Source organism: Chiloscyllium plagiosum, unplaced genomic scaffold, assembly GCF_037043375.1.
Source record: "Chiloscyllium plagiosum isolate Xiang-an unplaced genomic scaffold, Cpla_swu_hap1 HiC_scaffold_33, whole genome shotgun sequence".
NCBI classification, from domain to species: Eukaryota; Metazoa; Chordata; class Chondrichthyes; order Orectolobiformes; family Hemiscylliidae; genus Chiloscyllium; species Chiloscyllium plagiosum.
In genome coordinates this window covers 11,009,004-11,030,705 of record NW_028270171.1, presented here as the reverse complement: position 1 = coordinate 11,030,705, position 21,702 = coordinate 11,009,004, and the positions used below count along the sequence as shown (strand labels likewise).

The following is a 21,702-nucleotide window of genomic DNA, read 5'->3' as shown; positions in this document are numbered from 1 at the left end:
CCGAATGACTCTGGGAAAATACTTGATTATGGGGTCTGATAGGAGGTCAGCTGTAGTTGTGGAACTAATGACTCTGATAACTGACAACATGGTTTGGGCTCAAGAATGACTAATTGGCCCAAAATGCTGTAGGGTGACTGGTATCTAACCAACTGTACCATATTGTGAACCCTTCAGGAGTGATAGAAAATAAATTAGTATCATCAGAAAACTTTCATACTGGTATCAAGATTGAATTTTCTTTTGCAAGAAAAGGCTGAACTGGTCTGTCGCACATTGTTTCATCAAATTGTATTCTTTTTATTGTGCATCTCAAAGACCTGAGATGTGAAGCCAGCAAGTGTCTCAGCTGTCTTTTGTTTTGTTATTGTAATGTTAGATTAGTTTCAGTATGTATTAATTGAAGGACAAAGCTCTGCTACTTTACCCCAGCAGCATGCATTAAACATTCGTGTGCAGTGACTGGACTACTGAGATCTTCATTAGGGGTGCCCTTCCAGTTAACTTGATATTAATTCCTGCAATTTTCATGGTATGCTTTAGATTTGCTATTTCTTTTATGACTCAGTTCTGTAGATGAACCTCCAAGCTAACTGTAATCTTTAATACCTACTTTTTATTAGCTCAAGTATGTCATGACAGAGAGGTGATGTGCACTGTCTATCTGTAATTCCACTATTACATAGGTCACAACATCACTTTGGATGTTTCACCCAGTTCTCAATATAGTTGATTGTATGCTTTCTGCAAATTAAACTTTAAAAACAGACTTTTTCAAAATTGATTAAATTACTTGGTTTTTAATATGAAAATATAAATGTTTACCCAAAAGCGCACGCACGCACAAGAAATAATATTTATTTCAGCAGAGATTCATGGTGGAAAAAGGCACTTTTGGACAATAATTCGTGAAGGCGAAAAGGATCAAGCCTGATATACTCAAATAGCTATTGATGAAAGTTCTGGCATATGTAGATGGGTGTCACCAAACGCAAGAAATTGTCTCTGGGGTCTTTGCAGATGCGGTTTAGTCAGAAAACACAATATCAAGTGATTCAGTCACCCTTCAATGATCTAGATCCACATGGCTTTTAAGAAATGCCTTGGCTAAAAAAAAGTTCCATTGTGTCTTTTCAGTTACCTCTTTTTAAAAAAAACTCAGGTAATCACTGTTACTTCAAACTCAATTTCGTTAAAAAAGTTTTCAATGTGAAGCCAACATAACAAATGCATCACAGAACATAGTCTTCCAGTTCTATCAGGTGCTTTGTCATTGCTTGTCTGCCTCTCCCTGTTTCCGGTGTCTATTGATGCTGTTGCTGAACAGCGCTACATGTACAAACTGCGCTTGCATCCTAACAGTTGCACACTAGGCAGCATAAACCCGGTTCTCTTTCACTGCTCTCCCTCGCCTCCACTTCATCCTCTTCAAATGTGCATACACCAAATTATGTTTTTAAAAAAAACTTGAAATTTATCTATGTATAAAATGATCCATGTAAATATATTGAATACTTTCAAGGTAATTTCCAAACATTAATGTATGGCACTAATTTTTACAGCAGCTATTTCAAAGGTACTTTGTAGTTAAGAAAAGTTATGAGGTATCAAAGACAAAACTTGAACAATTTTAATTGAAGCACACAGGGAAGGCAGCCATTTTTGTGCCTCATTTATATTTGAATTAAGCAGTATTTTTACGAATGGGGCACAGCTAAACTTTGTTGTCTCATATTGTATTTTCTATCTGCTTTTTTCCGTGAGCAATGCCACAGTAGATCTAGTTGATGTAATTTGCTTTGTTTCTGTCAATGTGAACAAATTTTTTTAAAAATCCTGTTCTTATCTTTTTTATTTTAATTTCCATTTCCTACATTTAAAACCTTTCAATTATGTAATAAACTTTTAGCATAATATTTCATCTTGTAGATCAGTGAAATTAATTTAATGTTTAACTTGAGACATTTTCTATCCATTATTTTATGGTTGTTTTAAATAATTATTTCCTTCATTCTTAAGAAGTGTAAAATATTCGAGCACAGTAATGCATCTTCTTTGCACTACATAACCTTTCTTATCAAACACCTTATTATTTGCATAAACTGAAAATGGTAGATGCACTGAGCCAGTCTGAGAGCATGTGTGGAAAGATTCAATCACTTGGTGTTTTGAGTATGGAGGCTAGTTCAAAGCTTTCGTATTTTCACAAAGAACGTACTTGAGTCATTGCTTCCTCAGGTGTTATCCTAAGTTTTTATTCCTGATTTCCAGTATCTGCAGTTTTTTTTTTGTTTTCATGATACTCATAATTGTAAGTGTGAATTTGAAAATTTGATTAATTGTGCTTCAAAACAACATGAAATGTAGCTTTTTCAGTCAGTCAGGAGCCTTTATAATAGTCTTTTGGATGAAACAGCATCTGCTTGGTCTGCCTCAAGAACTCTTCTATCTTTTCCATTTTATGTTTGCATAAAACCAGTCACCCGTGTGACTACCTAGAAGTGTGGATAATTTTTTTTTTTAAAATGCTATAACATCTGTTGTATTTATTATAAGCAACAAACTGTCCATTAATCTTGTGATGGGGCTGCTCAGTAGCTTTAGCCAAAGGTTTGTAAGTCTGATTGACTTCTTCTTTGATGTAAAAACAATGACTGCAGATGCTGGAAACCAGATTCTGGATCAGTAGTGCTGGAAGAGCACAGCAATTCAGGCAGCATCCGAGGACAGGCATTTTGCCTGTCCTCGGATGCTGCCTGAATTGCTGTGCTCTTCCAGCACCACTGATCCAGATTCTTCTTTGATGTTAGAGTGAGGGTTTCTTTACTAGACCATTACATGGAGCATAAGCCTAAGGTGTCCTTGTGTAGTGGTCGTGTCACTATCTATGGACCAAGAGGTTTGAGTTCAAATTCTACATGCACCAGAGGTATATAAGTAACATCTCTGAACAGATGATTAGAAAATATCTAAGCCTGTAATGTCCTAGCTAGTAGAAGTACATTTTATGTCTGATGATATGTTTGCTCTGAAGAATCCTGCAATGACCCAACTGCTAAGAGTACACCACCTTGTGTCTGATTATATGTTCGCTGTTGAAGTCTGCAAAACAGTCTTGAGACTGGAAGTGAGGTTGTGTTTGATGATAGCTTAATGGTTCAAGGTGCTAGTAGATGCAGCCAATTAATATACACCAAATTTAAACTACAATATTTACTGTCACTGGTGCAGCCTCTTGAACACTTAGGCTAGGGAAAGGAAACAACAAGCCAAAGTTCCCACTGTGGATTATTATGCTATGTTCCTGCTGAAGTGTGCAGCTGATGCCTGGCAAGTCTGGATAGGTAAGAAAATGACCACTTGTTAGAACTAGCAGTACCTGTGGAACTGCATGTATCAGTGTCTTCAGGAGTGGAGATTGATTGTTACCACCTCATAATACAAATAAATAAGAGAAAATATATTGAAAGTGTCAAAACTGCCCTGGAACGACTTAAGAAAAATTGAGAATTCTAAGCTATAAGTATTATTTTGGCTGCTGATGCTATTGTCTTTGTTTTAATTTTCTTTCTGTAGTGCTCTCTGGTTGAGTCTCACCTCTCTGATGTAATCACTGTTAACACAGATGTGTCTGGAACTATAATTGGTGTCTCTATTGTAACTGTGCCTGGATCCTGCAATGGAGCAGAGGTGGAAGATGTGGACCTGGAAGTATTTAACACAACTGTGCACCTAATGCAGCCAGTCTTGGCATCAGCGTAAGTATTTTTTGTATGTGTTTTCTTTGTAACATCTGTTTCATTGTGTGTATTTTTCTTATCTGATTTAAATAAATTGTTTTCCTATATTGATTGATCAAATATCAGATGACACGATAGGAGTTACTAAAAGACAAAACAGGTAAGCATATAAGGGGAGAATGAACAGGTGTAGTTTTTTCACCCAAAAGTTGGTACATGTCCAAGAATGTTACCAGGTGAAGGCAGTTAAAATAGATGACACAATTTAAAAGGGGCCTATGGGGCAACTTTTTTGATGTCCTCTTTTAAAGCTATAATGCTTTGAGGGAAAATAATGAGCATGAGAGGTAAGTGGAATTGACTTTGACTACAGAAGACAAACGAATGAGCTTGATGTCCATAAGTGTACTCAAGCAGCAATCATCAAATAACAGGGAATGTGATTATTTTCTTTTAATGTTTCCTGTAACCCAAGGATTACAAAGACTAAATGTAATGCCATTACCAATGTTTCAGCTGAGATTGGGCCACTTGGAATGGTTCAGTTTCCCACCCAGGACCTTCCTGCTCAGTCCAGTGCAGTTGTTCACTGAACCAGAGGAGCTCTTTGGAGGACAAGTTTAAAATTTAAAGAGTACTATAGGTGACAGCTTATTAGTCAATATTTTGAAGCCTCAAAATCCCCCAAAGACATTGTATGATAATGTATTAGAGTCATAGAGATATATAGTACAGAAACAGACTCTTCGGTCCAACTTTCCATGCCAACTAGATGTCCTAAATAAATCTGGTCCTATTTGCCAGTACTTGGCCCATATCCCTCGTATACCCATCCAGATGTCATTTAAATGTTGTAATTGTACTGGCCTCCTTCATTCCTTCTGGCAACTCATTCCATGCTCGCACCACCCTCTGTGTGAAAAAGTTGCCCCGTAGGTCCCTTTTAAATCTTTCGTGTCTCCTCTTAAACCGGTGTCCACTAGTTTTGGACTTCTCCACCCTGGGAAAAGACCTTGTCTATTTAGCCTATTCATGTCCCTCATAATTTTATAAACCTCTATAAGATCACCCCTCAGCCTCCAACACTCAGGGGAAAACAGTCCTAGTCTATTCAGCCTCTCCCTATAGCTCAAACCCTCCAACCTTGGCAACATCCTTGTAAATCTTTTCTGGACCCTTTCAAGTTTCACAACATCCTTCTTATAGCAGGGAGACCAGAATTACATAATTCCAATAATGGCCTAACCAATGTCTTGGAAATCAAACAATAAAGGCAGCAGTTGCGCAGGTTACTGCTGGATCAGACAGCCCTAGAATATAGAACATAGAAGAATACAGCGCAGTACAGGCCCTTTGGCCCTCGATGTTGCGCCGATCCAAGCCCACGTAACCTACACTAGCCCACTATCCTCCATATGCCTATCCAATGCCCGCTTAAATGCCCATAAAGAGGGAGAGTCCACCACTGCTACTGGCAGGGCATTCCATGAACTCACGATTCGCTGAGTAAAGAACCTACCCCTAACATCTGTCCTATACCTACCACCCCTTAATTTAAAGCTATGCCCCCTCATAATAGTTGACTCCATACGTGAAAATAGGTTCTCACGGTCAACCCTATCTAAACGCCTAATCATCTTGTACACCTCTATCAAGTCACCCCTAAACCTTCTTTTCTCCAATGAAAACAACCCCAAGTGCCTCAGCCTTTCCTCATATGATCTTCCTACCATACCAGGCAACATCCTGGTAAACCTCCTCTGCACCCGTTCCAGTGCCTCCACATCCTTCTTATAGTATGGCGACCAAAACTGCACACAATACTCCAGATGCGGCTGCACCAGAGTCTTATACAACTGCATCATGATCTCAGGACTCCGGAACTCAATTCCTCTACCAATAAAAGCCAGTACGCCATATGCCGCCTTCACCGCACTATTTACCTGGGTGGCAACTTTCAAAGATCTGTGTACATGAACACCAAGATCCCTCTGCTCATCCACACTACCAAGTATCCGACCATTAGCCCAGTACCCCATCTTTTTGTTACTCTTACCAAAGTGAATCACCTCACACTTAGCTACATTGAACTCCATTTGCCACCTTTCTGCCCAGTTCTGCAGCTTATCGATATCCCGCTGTAACCTGCCACATCCTTCCTCACTGTCAACAACTCCTCCGACTTTCGTATCATCCGCAAACTTGCTCACCCAACCTTCTAGCTCCTCCTCCAGGTCATTTATAAAAATGACAAACAGCAATGGTCCCAAAACAGATCCTTGCGGAACACCGCTAGTAACGGCACTCCAAGATGAACCTTTGCCATCAACTACTACCCTCTGTCTTCTTCCAGCCAGCCAATTCCTAATCCAAACCTCCAACTCACCGTCAATGCCATACCTCCATATTTTTTGAAGTAGCCTACCATGGGGAACCTTATCAAACGCCTTACTAAAATCCATATACACCACATCTACCGCTTTCCCCTCGTCCACCTCCTTATTGAATTCTTTGAGAAGGTGACTAAGGTTTGTGAGGCACGACCTGCCCTTCACAAAACCATGCTGACTATCCTCGATCACATTTTTCCTATACAAATGTTCATAAATCCTATCCCTTACAATTCTCTCTAAGACTTTGCCCACAACAGAAGTGAGACTCACCGGCCTATAGTTACTATGGTTATCCCTACTCCCCTTCTTGAACAAGGGAACCACATTTGCTAGCCTCCAGTCTTCTGGCACTACTCCTGTAGACAACGAGGACATAAAAATCAAGGCCAATGGTTCTGCAATCTCCTCCCTTGCTTCCCAGAGAATCTGAGGATAAATGCCATCAGGCCCAGGGGACTTATCTATTTTCACCCTTTCCAGAATTTCCAACACCTCTTCACTACATACTTCAAAGCCATTCATTCTACTTAATTGTGACTCAGTATTCACATCGGCAACAATGTCCTGTTCCTGAGTGAATACTGACGAAAAGTATTCATTAAAGTGTCTCCCCAATCTCTTCAGCCTCCACATGCAACTTCCCATTACTATCCTTGACTGGACCTATTCCTACCCTAGTCATTCTTTTATTCCTGTAGGTTTCTTTCTCTGTTTGAATCACTTCCCATGTGGTCACTGCCTTTGTCATGGCCTTCCTCCTTATCAAAGTACCATTGTTTTGATTTTTTTCCCTAAAGTTCCAAAACAATGTAACAGCTTATAATACAGTAATTACTAATCCCAGAATTTGAGAAAATCAGCTCCTATGCTGAAAATATTTCAAAAAAGGAGCAGCCCTTCAAGCCACAATTTGTTCCTGTCTTCCATCTTGGATTACCCAGAATCCCTTGTTTAAAGATTAATAATATATGTAGAGATGTGGAAAACATGCAATTGTTCTACAACTAAAGATGCCATAAGAACTAGCAAAGACATCAACATCAAGAATAAAAGTGGATCACTGGGATGAATGGTTGCCATGTCATCTGCTTCAGACCCAAAGAGTGATTGTGGTTTAAACTCCTTCATACCTTTGTATCTCAGTCTGTATTACCTGATCAATTGCTTACGCCAGATCGTAAGGTACTCCCAAGTAAAATGTGCATTTGTGAGGAGAAAAATTGTGGCTGACTACTAATGCATGGGTAGCCTGTTGTGGATATAAAGGGGCTTGATTTATACTCAAATATATGGAAATACATAATTATTAGGACCAAGAAAATGGGCTCATCTTGTATGTTAGGTTATCTTTTATGCTGCAATTTATGGAAGTTTGTGAAATAACAGAATAGTGAATGGCTATAGCAACATTGCCTTTTCATATGTTAACGATACTTTTAATTGATCATCTCTCGTGGACCCTAAGCTATTAGGATGCATCAGCCTACTTTACTAATGCAACTCTAAAATGTCTTATGGTTTCCATTGTAGGCCAGAGACTGCAGCATTTATTGAGCGGTTAGAACATGAACAGGCCCAGAAAGCAAAAAATCCACAGGAGCAGAAGTCATTCATTGCAAAATATGTAAGTTGACCCATTTGTGGGGGCAAAATATAGCTTTCTTGGGATAAATGTTATTAATGCAATAAATGTTTGAATAATAATGTGGAATTAATGCATTATTCATCTTGAAGAAAATTCCAGGAAGATATTTCTAAAAGCACAGCAGATATTGTACTTTACAGGAGCTGTGTGTGATATTATGCTATTTAAAGGGGTTAAAGTCTGATATTATAAAATGCACTGAACACTCGGCTACTCTAGAATTGACAGTGAAATAAAAACCAGCAGTTGTTTATTTCAAATCATAGCCTCCAGTGCATTTTCCCTGCTGCAATTCATCTACGATCATGTATTTTTAAAAATAAGTGGTTAAAGTTTTCTCAGACTGTAGGATGGCTTAGTGCATAAATGTATCGCTGACATAGCTCCAAGCCATACATGCCACAAAGGTTCCTGGTTCAATCCAGTGCTAAGTTTTCTCAACAGTGAGAAGCGGGTGACAGGGTGGAGAGAGAGAGAGAGAGAGACAGAGACAGAGAGGCACAAACACAAGTACAAGTAGGAGCAATCCTTTTCCTATGGCCCTCAAACAAGCTGATCCACATATATTATAAATAGAGAAGACATATCTGATGACGCTGACACATCTCTTAATGTGTTACTGTCATTTATGTGCAATATATTTAAGTGCATTTGATGCTATTAAGCAGTCAAATAAAATTCAACACCTTATTTAAGGGTCCTGTAGCTAGATAAGAGCTATATAACACTGCACATAAAAAAGGGAACTTATGTAATTTTGAACCTGCAAAGAAACTAAATTACTATGAAGGAACTAGAGTCCAAAATTGTCAAATACACAACATAACTGGGAGACAGCTGTTTTTTCTCTTTCCGCTGAATATTAAAGCACTAGTTTTTGTTAATTTTGCCTTTCAGCATTTCATGCTGATTGCAGTGGAAAGCATTGTGATCTAGTTCTGTGTTAAATAATCAGGTGCAGTAGGCCCACATTTGATCATACTATTAAAATTCTGTTCTGACTTTCTGGATATTGACAACTGCCCAGGAAGTTGACCTCTACTTTGTCTTATTTTAGCAGTTGGTCTGCTGTTGAATCTGAACTCTTGAAGCTGATGTGAGACACCTCCACATTTGGTCTTTGCAGTTGCAGATTGATGAAGGAATCAGTGATGATGCTAGGATTCATTGGATTTAATTCTAGTTTGTTATTTCTAATTTTCTATCTGTCTTGCTCCCTCATGTGGCATTTACTGCTACGGGACTACAGTTTAACACCAGCGACCTCAATCAGAAACAGTGCCCTAATTGCAGCCCTGAGCAACTAGCAGTGTGGTTTTAGATCAAATATGGACCTTCTGGTTTATAGTTCTTATCGACTCACTGAGAAGAGAATATCCTTGATTTTTTAATAAGGAATTCCAAGGAGACCCTGTGAATGAAATCCTTTAGTGCAGAACTAAACAAATTCACTTCAGAAATGCCCTTATAAGATCCATCAGTGGTGAAGAATTCTGTTAAGATTTCATTATACTTAGAGTTCTGAGTTGAGTTTCAAACTGCTGACTGCTGCAGTGAAAGTGACCTGACCTGCTCACCAGAAACTAATGTATTCATTTGGCGACAGGATTAAATGAAGCACAAACAGTGGCTGAGAATATGTGCCAAGCAATAGTACACTTGAGGCGTATGGATAATGCATTAAACCACAAGAGTGAAACTCATTACATTTTAGACACTCTGTTCTCTTGAGAGTGTTGCAACTCTAATCATATTGCCATACATCATTTAATTTTATAACACATACAGTTTTGTTTTAGATTTTATCCCTTTTTTTAGAGATTTCCTTTTGGAGTTTTTCCACTTAGTGATCACTGAAGATAAGAAATCAAAATGTTATGTATTAAAAGATTTTTTTCTTTGCTTCTCTGAGCCCTACTCCTAAAGGTCTTGGTTCATCTTGGGATGCAGTTCTGTTGCTTTTGGGTTCTTTGATCTCCAGACCTAGAATGTTAATTGGCTATTTGATCAAGCTCACACTAGATCTGGAACCAAACACACAGTTTCTTCATATATTCACAAATTCATAGTTTGCACTGGGGCCATAATTCTTGTCTTCGCACTTCTTAAACAAATGATATGGAGATTATTGGGCACTCTCCTCTGTGCTCCAATTACAAAATTCGCCAAGTCTACACAGATTGAATTTACGCTGCAAAGCTGAGTCACTGTGAGTGCCCCCTAAAGGGGAGCTTTTATAATGCTTTGATAAAATGTTGATAGGAGCAGTATTTGTTGTGCTCACAGGCATAAGTGCTGAAAAACGTAAAATTGTTTGCCCGGAAGAATGAATCAATCCAAGGATTGTTCTAATCTCTCTGATCAACAAAAGCTGCATTTTAACAACAATTTAGTTACCTTTCCTGAAACCATAAAGCTGTTGTTAGCCTATGCAACTGAAAACGATTGATTTATTTTTCTCCACTTCAAATCTGGAACCATTTTCTGTCCTCTTTACCCTGGAAAGTGATTTCTGTTCACTGTGGAAAAACTCATTCATGACTGTATTGTGTCTTATTGAAATATAAAATTCTTTTACTGTATTACATCATACATTAGTTTGTGAAATTACACACTCATTTGAATATGATCTTGCCAATAACCATCAGCATGAGTTATTCTGCTAAACATGATTCCTTTGATTCCAATACATTGCTTATTCTATATTTCCCATTTATTAAAAAAAAATCACAAATATTATTTGGTTCAGTTACACAAATTCACAGAACTGTTGAAGTTTAAATATATAGTTTAAAATTTATGTGTAGGATACTGAGTAGTGATGAAACATGTGCCTTTTTCAACACTGTCAATAGTGTGTTGTCATGTTTAGAGTTCTTTAATGAGTTGTTTTGTCCAGGCTGAAAGCTGCATCCTTGAATTTTACTGTCTATGCACAGACCTCTGCATTCTTATGGAGTCAAATAGCATGGAAACAGACCTTTCAGTCTAACCAGTCCACCGCCAACCACATTCCCAAACTAAACTTGTCCTGCGTGCTTGCGCTTGATCCACATCCCTTCAAAACTTTTCCTGTTCATGAACTTATCCAAATGTCTTTAAAATCTTGTAATATACCTGCATCCTCCACTTTCTCTGGCAGTTCATTCCACACACGAACCACTCTTTGTAAAATGTTGCCCCTTATCTCCTTTTTAAATCTTTCTTCTCTCACCTTAAAAATATGGCCGCTAGTTTTTAACTCCCCCACCATAGAGAAAAGACCCTTGTCATTCACCTTATCTATGCCCCTTATGATTTTATAAACTTCTATAAGGTTTATATACCTCAACCTCCTCCACTCCAGTGAAAAATGTCCCAGTCTTCCCGGTCTATTTTTATATCTCAAACCTTCCATTCCCCAGCAATATCCTTCCTGTAACAAAGTGACCAGAACTGCATACTTGGTACATCTTACTTTACAGGAGGTATTGCCACATAACACAATGGATGGTGTCCTCAATATGAGCATGAGACTTTACCTCTGCCAGGACTATGTGCTGGGTGCTCCTTCAGATACTGTTGGAGATAGATACATCTATGACAAGTAGTTTGGTGAGAATGTTTCCCTCTTGTTAGTTCACTCATCACTTTCCACAGTCTTGCTGCTATGTATTTTAGGCCTTGTATAGCTCTCAAAATCCTAGAACATTAACCTGCTCGATTTTGGCTCCCTCCAAACTATTTCACAAGACAGCATTATCTCAGGTTCCAGATTAGTTGCACAAACTACTTGTGCATAACATATTTGGAATAATTCAAGCTCCTGCACAATGATATCATCAAAAGACCTTATAATCTGAAGCGGTATTCTGCTTCTGGCTGCAGTGACATTTTTCGGCAAAGTGTGACAGACTACTGATGAAAATATACTCTAGCACTTTCTTTTTTTTAACCTTGTTGGCTCAATTTATTGATTTAGCCTCTTTCTTTATCTGCATGTTGTAACAATGTCATATAATTTGTCTCCAAAACAAAGGAGGGCAACTTTAAAAATCAAAGTTATGTATTTTGAAGCATCACAATAAATCACATAAAAATTCAGTGAGTGGAAAAGCAAACTAATTGCAAACCAAATATTACAATAGAAATGTGGAAAAAAATCAGTTTATCTTTTATTATTCAGTGTGTCAATTTTGAAATGATTAGAGATCACAAGCAATCAACTGGCATTACCTAATACAGATGCTGTTAAACTGTATAGTAAAAAAGATTTGTCATTAGTGATATTATTGTGTGACTTGAGCATGTTCATTCTGGATTTCTGTCTCTGCTTGCTATTTTTAGCAAAAGAGTTAATCTCTTTAAAATAATGTTAAATGAGTTGGTGTCTCTGTTAAACTCAGAGAAGAGGAATTTTAGATATCGTTATATCACTGGAGTATAGTGTCCTTGCATATATTTCACTTAACCTTATCAATCATCCTCTTCATTTCTGGTAGCTTTGTGGCATGTAGCAACAGTTGACCTTGTACTATCATTGAATCTCATGATTTGAAAGGTGACCATAAGATTTATTTCACCACCTGTTAAGGAATACTTTTGCAACTTGTGCATATGGCATATTCTTTGTTTTACAGAGATTTAATACTATTGAAATGTTTTCTTCAAACAGCGGTAAAGAATTTTTGAAAAGTAGCTCTATACTGTTGGCTTCAGTGACTCTTGGATGGAGAATGTAAAACTTCCATCAGATTCTTTGGTGACTTGATCTGCAAAATGCAGTGACCACACAGTTGGGTTTGACTGGGACATCTTCCTCAGTTAGCCTGCCAAACTCACTGCCAAGCTTTAGACAGGTACCTGATGGTCACCATGGAAGCAAACATACTCAGTCTAATTTAGCATCTTCAAGAGAAATTTGGAAAGTGGAAGAAAGGATGGGATTTTGTGCAGTGATTTGGAGAATATTTGTGAGGTGATGGGTTTTGCATCTAACAGCTGTATTTCTAGAAGTACTGCAATTTGTAAAGTTTGCAATAGAATGGGTTGAGATGTTCTGGGATTTATATTGGTGAAAAGTGAGGAAGAGATTCAGTAAAAGCTGCATGCTGTAAACTCAGTGATACATGGTGAGCTTCAGAAATGCTGCCTCACGAATGCATAATATATTGTGCTATCGTACTTTTGAATTTGATGAGCTGGTATTTTTCTTTTATTTATGCAATGGCATTTAATTCTGGGCGGGGCCATCTTTCTCATGGTTACAAATACTGTCAAAGTGCCTCAGGAACTAGGAGCACAAGCCTGATGTCTGCAAAGTAATGGTGGTTCCCAAGTGTTTCAGAATGTATACAGTGACCAGCAAGGCACTATCCATTTTCTCAAAGGTCAAATGGTTGTATTTCCCTTTTTATGTCTGAAGTCTCAGCCCCATCTTTAGATTCTTTTAGCATCAGAACAGCAAGCTCGTATTTTTCAGAAGCTTGTCCATTGAGAGACTTCTGTCTTTAGACAAACATTAATGATGATTGTTACCAATAGAACAGGTACAATCCTACCACCCAAAGGAGTGTTTTACTTCCTGGCAATGTGAAAGCGTTCATTGCATGTTAATAGCACCTATCTCCAGATTGTTTTTGCACTGTGCAACGACATACCCTAGAAACTGTTCGTGTAAATTAAATTTCTATCAGTTCAGAGACTGCCTGAAATGGGGAAAGCCAACTGATCTCTTTGACGTGCTTTCCATGAAGGATCTGAACTGCTCTCCAAAAGAAAATACCAATTATCCCTGTGGCTTTAGTCACATGACATAAGTACTGATTCATTTTGATTTTGTTTTGCAATTGTTTACTGTACTTCACTTATCGGAGCTTCCCAAATCTCAAATATCATTTGACCTTGAATAGTTTGTTTATCACTTGCAGTCTCATATTTCTCCTTTAAATTTATTTCTGTTTGAATCAAAAACGCTGCTTTCAGATTGATCCAAACGAATCCAGTTAATGCAAAGTTTGTGTGCACTCATTTGACCGCTTTACTCCTTTGACCACAGTACCACTGAGTTGTAGCAATGCTGAGGCAACCCTGTATGACTGAGAGTCACTCAGTCTGTTGGGAGAGAGAATTGATGGACTCAGCAATGTAGGATTGATTGAATGCTAGCATAGGGCTGATGACTCTGCAAGTGACTGCACGTCTTGGCAAAATCTTCTCTGGTTAAATTATCAAACACAGTCACATGTCTTTGGTGACTTGATCTGCAAAATGCACATGCAGCAATCGGTGACCACACAATTGGGTTTGACTGGGACATCTTCCTCAGTTAGCCTGCCAAACTCCCTGCCAAGCTGTGAGACACTGACTTATTCACAATAACTCTGCTCTGGACAATGATCTAGACCTCGCAGATTGGACAAAATATTGAAGTTTGATTAACGCTGGAATTTTTTGGGATCTTGTAAGCAACTAATGATAGAGGGTGTTCCACTGAAAAACTGGTGTCTACAATTACAAGCAACTGTTATAAGGCACAATAACTTTTTTAAAAACTTTCTTTCTCCCTGCGTACCAATATTGCTACACCACAAGGTGGACATATGTCCACCTGTTGTCAGCATTACCACTTTTTTTGTTTAAGAAAACAGTTAATGACATTTTCGGTCAAATGGGCTAATCTCATGGACTTGGAAAATCCCAGATTCGTATTTTTGGAGCATGCCAAGTAACTTGGTTTCGACCAGAATATTGTTAGGTGTCCTTGATTCCCCTGGTCCTCCTTGGAAGAAATCCATTCTGCTTCCTGATTCTGGTTGTCAGTCCATGACAGCTGCTAGAAATTAATGTGTTAAGTGGTGTGAATGTGAGAGGATAGTGTCATGTATGGTTGATATGTGCATTGTGGTTGTTAATCGACCAAAACATGAAGAATGGCCGAAACAAGTCTGATGCATGTGGGGATTTCGATTTATAAGACCATTTTTCAACCTGAATCACTTTAGGTCATTTCCACTGTAATATCTTAAAGATTTAGGTTGGGTGAACGGTGGGAATAGTCACAGTTGAGATAATGTATTCCCAAAGAATGAAAATCAGCCAAGGATGTTCATCGAATGTGAAATGCAGAGCAGTACATTTATAGAGACACCAAAAATAGTGATTCTCAAGAAGAGAAGGTGGTAATATTTATTTTAAATGAAAGGATTAATGACTTCCTTGGCCTTTCAATTGGTCATCATCTTAGTTTGTGCGGAATTGTGGACTTGGGTCAAAGAGTGGGAGATATGTAGTATTTTATTGTGGGTTGATGAGAAAGGTGGTGTTTAATGCTGGGGAAGCAGGATCTTTGTAGTACTTAAAGGGAAGTCTGGACAGGTTGGTTTTAACTGTTTTAAGTTGAATTGGGTGTTTTTTTTAATCAAAATATTACGTTTTGTATTGAAGAAAAACATGTTCATGGTCATGTTCAGATATCAAATTTGATCTGGAAAGTATGTTATCAAATTAATGTTAACTCCCTGCTTGGCCCCACCAGATTCTCTCCTCCACTTGGAATGAATTGAGTCTAGGTGTATAGAGTGGAATGACCTCATAAGAAAATTTCATTGCACATCACAAGACTTAAGTTCCAGCTGTTCCCTTTCCACAAGTTATAGTTAGAGTTTTATTATAGATAATGGAAGGTTTTATTGGAGGAATTCTCTTTAGCTGGCCAGATTCCTATAGTTAATGTTTTAAAATGGAATTGGATGTAATTTATCTTTCTTTTAAAACATTGGCCTTTGTATGTGGTCATCCTTGGCACAACTATAATTTATTGCCTATCCTGATTAGCCAAAACACTTGGCAAATCTGGTACAGGTGAGTGGCTTGATAGGCCTCTTCAGTGGGCAATTTAAGAATTAATCATCTTGTCATAGAACTGGAATCAAATTTAAACTGGACCAAGTAAGGAGTGAGCCTTTAAAGGATTAGTACTGAAAATGTGTTGCTGGAAAAGTGCAGCAGGTCAGGCAGCATCCAAGGAACAGGAGAATCGACGTTTCAGACATAAGCCCTTCTTCAGGAAGGGCTTATGCCCGAAACGTCGATTCTCCTGTTCCTTGGATGCTGCCTGACCTGCTGCGCTTTTCCAGCAACACATTTTCAGTTCTGATCTCCAGCATCTGCAGCCCTCACTTTCTTTGAAAGGATTAGTACACCAGTTAGGTTTTTATAACAATCTGACACCTTTGTGGTAACATTATTTCATAAGTAACAGTTTTATGTTTTTAGATTTCCTTTTAGTAAACTGTTCTTCTTTCATTGCCATTTATAATTTAATTACTTGCAAGAGCTTGATGCACTTGTCTTTTGGTCAGTGGTGACTATCTCTCATTTATCTGTCATCGCAACATGAAGATTAGCACGTGGTTTCTTTGGTTGACCTGCTGATCAGGAGATTGGGGTGGTCTGTTGCATTTATGTTTAGTTCACACAGCTTTGTGTGAATCTTGTGGTTTTGCTTGCCCTGCTGGTGCTCAAGAAGATTAAGAACCCTTATCCTAATCTCCTAGGGAGATTTTGACAGCACAGTCTGAAGATATACACTAAGAGCTGCAGAAAATCTATAATTTTCCTTTTCTTTCTTGGGGAAAAAGCTTTGTCAAATATTAGTTGAGTTAAAACATTGATCTCCTGTTGTGTTTAGGTACTGAGGTGCGGGAATGTAAATAGCAATAGCAGAATCAAAACCAGCAGAGACTGAATAAAAGCAAAACAGCTTGATGGTCTAGTGTAGCACTGAACTAAAGGGTAGAAGGTAACTGGTTGGATTCCTAGTCTGTCTTAATTGAGCAGATTTCATCCTTGGCAGCGGTTGGGCATGTTGCAAATGGCTTCAGTGCCCTCTGGTTAGGTGGGAGGTTTGAGCACCCCTGCTTTTGCTCCACATTCTAAAGAAAGAAGGCTCGCAAGGCTTCCACAGCCAAAACCTGCCTGCCAGCACTTAGTAACCAGGCTTCAGTGTGACAAATAGTTGCCTGACTGAGCTAGTGGAGGGCAGCTGGCCCCTATGGAATCATGCACCTCCAGCAAGGAGTTGATACCATCAGGAGTGAAGAAAGGAGGAAAGTCAGCAATCAAACATAAGTGGCCTGTCTGAAAGCTAATAAAATGCTGCAGTGGCATGATAAAGGATGATCTTGGCTGACATTGCCAGAAGTATATCTCCTTTACTATTCTCCTGATGAAATGGATTTAGAAGACTTGATTCAGGAGCCTTTAAATATAATTATTTCTCAATGTACTTTATACAAAAAAAAGGATGAATGCCAGAGTAGGTTCATTGCACTTAGAATATTCCTGACATTAGCATCATTTTCATTGCTGGGAAGAGTTGTTTGGTGTGCGCTTTGTTTTGAAAGAAAGAGCTTAAATTTACGCAGAATCTTTTGGGACCTCAGGGCATTCCAGAGCGTTTTACAGCCCGTGAAGTTCATTTATTTTGAAGTGCAATCAGTGTTGTAATGTAAGGAATCACAGTAGTCAATATATGCATAGAAAAATCTCATAAACAGTAATGAGATACATGGGCAGATAATCTGTTTCTGATCGTTTTTCTTGATGGTCAGATGTTGCCCAGCATGCCAGTAGAACTCTTGTGCTGTCCTTCAAATATTGTCATGGGATCTTGGGATAATGTCACAGTCAAAAAAAACGGCACCTCGTATAATTCAGCATTCGCTGCCATGTTCAGTTATGTGCCAAAGCTGCTGGAGTGGTATTTCAACCTGTTTTGTCACTAAAGGCAAAAGCACTACTACTTAGCCAAGGCCAATACCTTAGAGATTTTTGATAACTTATTCACAGTCCTAAGTCATGACTTCCTTCATGATCGCCCTCACTTATTTACTGCACCATTGTGTCCATGTCTTCCTTTTTTTGTTCCCATTTATAGTCTATCTTTGGCCCTGTGTCCCAGAGTTATTTCCATTGTCCACCAGTTGGGAATAGCAGAAGTTTGTGTCCTAAACTGGATTTCAGTCAAAACCCCTTTCACCGTAGGATCATTTCAATTCAAACTGGGAAATTAGATCTCCCAGGCAAGATTGAACGTTAGAGACACCGGAGGGTCCCAGTTTTGATTTCTGCTTGTGCTCAGTCAGCTGGAACAGCTATTAGTTTGTTTAATTAACCTCAGGGCTAAGAAAAGAAAAATAAAACCGCCACATTTGGTAAGTAGAGCCTGGCTGTAATACCCTCAGTGGTCAAGCTGCCAACACTGTGCCAAATGTTAAGAGTGGAAATTGATGTTCTTGATGGAAGGCATCTAATGCTCAAGAACCAATTGATTATCCAAGAGAGGAGGGTTAGAAAGAAATAAAACTTTGAATAAGGTTTTAAAAAATTAACTTGATTCAGAGACTTTTATAAAATTATGAAACATTGTCTCTTTGTGCTCCTTTATTGCTTCTTCGAAGTTCCTGAATGCACAGTTACAGACCATTAGAGGTTACCTAAGATCCAAGGTGATGGATACCCAGGCTGTCTCCTCAGTGGTAACATAAGGAACTTAAGGATTGATTATACACTAGTAACTTAGTTATAGGCTGTCTGCCTGTCCATTAATGCTTGGAGCCGTGTGTGGGGTGCAGCAACCTATCTGGCCATCATTGTTAGATTAGATTAGATTAGATTTAATTGGATCAGGGAAAGAAAGAAACCCGGTTCATCTTGACCTGGAATACTGTGGAAGATCATACAGAAATCTCTTGAATATTTGCTGAAACAATCTGATGAAGAAAGTGGATAAGATATGGAAGCTGTGAAAGGTCTTTCAGTCGTCACAGCATTCAGTATGAATACTGTTACTTGTCAGCAGCATTTTAAATCCTGTGTTAGCCATTTACCTTGGGGATTATGTGCAAATGTAATTTGAAGTAACCTCTGAAATATATTGAATGAAAGCCACGAGAGTCATGTGGTGGTGTAATTTGAATTGGGAGACTGATTTAAATCGTGTTTGTACTGACAACACCATAGTTAGATCTGCAGCTTTTGTAATTTATTGCTGCATAATACTTTGTTCTTGAATTCAAATTGAGTTTAAATTCATTACAAATCTATCCTTTTCCTGATAATTAGTACAAGAATTTGACTTTTACTTTTGTTAACAGTCTCGAATTTGCCACTGCTGTAGGTTACTATGAGCAGGTTCAACCTGTAGGTTCAACTATAATACTACGCAGCAAAGCAACATCTTCTAAACCGTTCTATCATCCAGACTTTAACAAATTTAAAAGAAAATGCTTGCCATCAGGACCATCTTATTTTTAAAAAGAAAGTACATCAAATAACAAATTGGTAAATACTGTTTCTTTGGGAGGAGAAAAACTGGCTTGGAAGGCCAATGAGCCTGTATCTGATGTAAAACTGAGGATTAAAAACTCATTTAAGGCACTGTTCAGATACACTCAGGGCAGGTAGGTCTTGAACCTGAACCTTGTAACCCACAGATAGAGATGCCACTACTGCACCATAAGATCCTTTTGCCGAGAGCTGTGTTTACCCCCCCTCCCCAAAATGTGGATCTATGATCTATGTTGTTAAATTGATGTGAAATGCCAATTACCAATCTGTTACAAGCTGTTAGCTTAACAATGTCGCCATTGTAATGTTTCAAATTGTGAGACTGCCCATAAATTTTCCACATAACATTCCCCCACCCTATAGTGGGTAATTGTAACATTCAAAGTGGAATTAAGCCATTTAGAGCAGAAGGACCCAAGTTTATGCTCTGGTCTTTGGTGGCATAATCATTTGAGTTGCAGTTTGTCAATGAGTCAGTGGCGAAGGAGAGGGGAAGAAAATTACCCAAGCTTCCTCCTTCAGATCATTGTCAAGTTACTCTTGTCGTCGGAGTGGCTGTTTTTGACTAGTGCCTCCAGGTTAAGTTAGACTTGACTGTGAAAATTTCCAAAGTGAGATAGGCTGACAATACTTAGGGCACTGGATTTCCTGCTTCTGCACCTATCTGTATTGAAATGTATGGATGCAGTACGCTGAGGAAAACTGGGTGAAAGGTTTAGATACAAGGAAAGGAGCTTACCTGATTTCAGTCTATTAATGATTTAATTTAGACAGTGGGAAATCCAGTAGGCTTCCTGATATTGCTTCCCTTGTTTTATTGTTCAAGTGATTGAAATCATGCAGGGATGGAAAATCTTTCCCTTTAGTGGCTGGTTTATGCCTATAGAATGGCTGAGTATTCCCAAGGGGCTGCCACTATTGCTGCCAATTGACAGCTGGCACATTCAGGGTTGAGATGAAGGTGTTTTTCAAGCCTTCATGAGTGAAAGCAACAGTAATTTTCTCATTATTGACCTTAAAACACAATGCGTGCAACATTCATCTTTGCAGCATTTTGTGAGCAGTGGAAGGATAATTTCATTTGAGAATTGCTTATTTTTTGTGGTAATCCAGCTCATTAACCTGTGCCTGGACCATGCTGCCTTGCCCTCACTAAGGCTATAGCTTTTGCCGTACTTTTAAACTAAATTGCTAAATAAAGTTTGTAAAGTGAATGTCGCATTGTTTACAAATGGGCCCTGTGCACAGTCTTTTTGTATTGTTGAGCAGTTGGGATCTCCTTCATTGCAGGGACAAGTGAATTTTTTTTATCATTTGGGAATTCAGAGTTGACCTCTCTTTCTTTCTCTCTCTCTCTCTCCTTTTTAACAGTGGATGTATATCGTCCCCATTGTGATTTTTCTGATGATGTCGGGTGCTCAGGATCCCAATGGAGGAGGCAGTGGTGGCGGTTCAGGTGGAGGTGGAAGATGATGTGTGCAGCAGAGAGAAAACATCTTATCAACATTTTCCTATTGACAGTGCTTCATGTTGTAAATACAACTAATATTGTCATATTTGCTGGACAAAGATTGAATTAATGTTCTCAGGACTTGGGACTTTCCAAACTAATAATCTCCAAACCACAAATGGACAAATATGAACAGGTCAGATAAACATTGGTGATTTTTCCAAAAAATGAATTTGTCAGTGTTAGAATTCCATGCCTTGTTGCTGCAGAACCCCATTCCTGCCACTAGTTGCCAGCACCACACTGTGATTGAAATAAGGTTAGTGAAAAACTAGTGTGAGTTGAAGCTGTGCAGCCTCTACTGCACATTAACAGATATAGGGAGACAGATTTTAAATTGTTAGAAATATTTAAGCACTACCAGTTGCAACAGGCATGATGTCCACTGTGCATATGTACAAATAAACTCAAGTCTTTGATTTCATTTTAGAGTCTTGAGATAATAAATGGAAATTTCTGATGGATTGGTCATGACTGCAAATTTGTTCTGCTGTCATCAACAAATTATTTATTTTTTTACATTGGTTAAGTTAAAACTACTTCGTACCCATTCAGATTCCTCATCTCAATTTTTTGGCTGGCATTGACTTCAAGTACTATAAACACAAGTGCTGCAGGTCTTAAATGAGCAAGCTGGTTATCACCCATCCAACATGTGATTAAAATTCTCACTATTATGCTTCAATTGTCCAGTCAGTGGATATCCAACCGCAAATGCATTTTGAACTGCAGTGTTTTTTTAATGCAAAATTTGTGGCACCAGGTTGAATTGTCTGAAGTCATTTCTTGCACAGTCCTTTTTGAATTGGGTTGGCAAGAGGAGCGCTCCAGTTAGATTCAGAAACCCAAAGTTAGGAGGGTAATTAGCTAATGTTTCTACTGCTGTGGTGACTCCTGATAAAAGTGCATATGTATATGTATCTGAGATGTTTGCCCTTAGGAGTTGATAATCAGCAGACTGATTCTAAGTCCCTTCTTTTAAAGAACAAATCCTTTGGACGACCTGACAAAAGTTTTAAGTGCAATTAAGCATTTTCTAATACTATAGTAATCTGCAAAGCACAATTGAACAAAGAGGAGTTT

The 21,702-nt window shown here is 38.5% G+C and overlaps 1 protein-coding gene across 1 annotated transcript in view; it reads left to right on the top strand.

The window, feature by feature from the left end:
• Positions 1–21,081, top strand: part of emc10 (ER membrane protein complex subunit 10) — a 44,976-nt gene extending 23,895 nt beyond the window's left edge. The window contains exons 5-7 of the mRNA XM_043679655.2: positions 3,577–3,758; positions 7,664–7,757; positions 20,481–21,081. Of these exons, the coding sequence (XP_043535590.1) occupies positions 3,577–3,758; positions 7,664–7,757; positions 20,481–20,582 (378 nt within the window). The 3' untranslated portion in view covers positions 20,583–21,081. The remainder of the gene's footprint in view (positions 1–3,576; positions 3,759–7,663; positions 7,758–20,480) is intronic.
• The last annotated feature ends 621 nt before the right edge of the window (positions 21,082–21,702 follow it).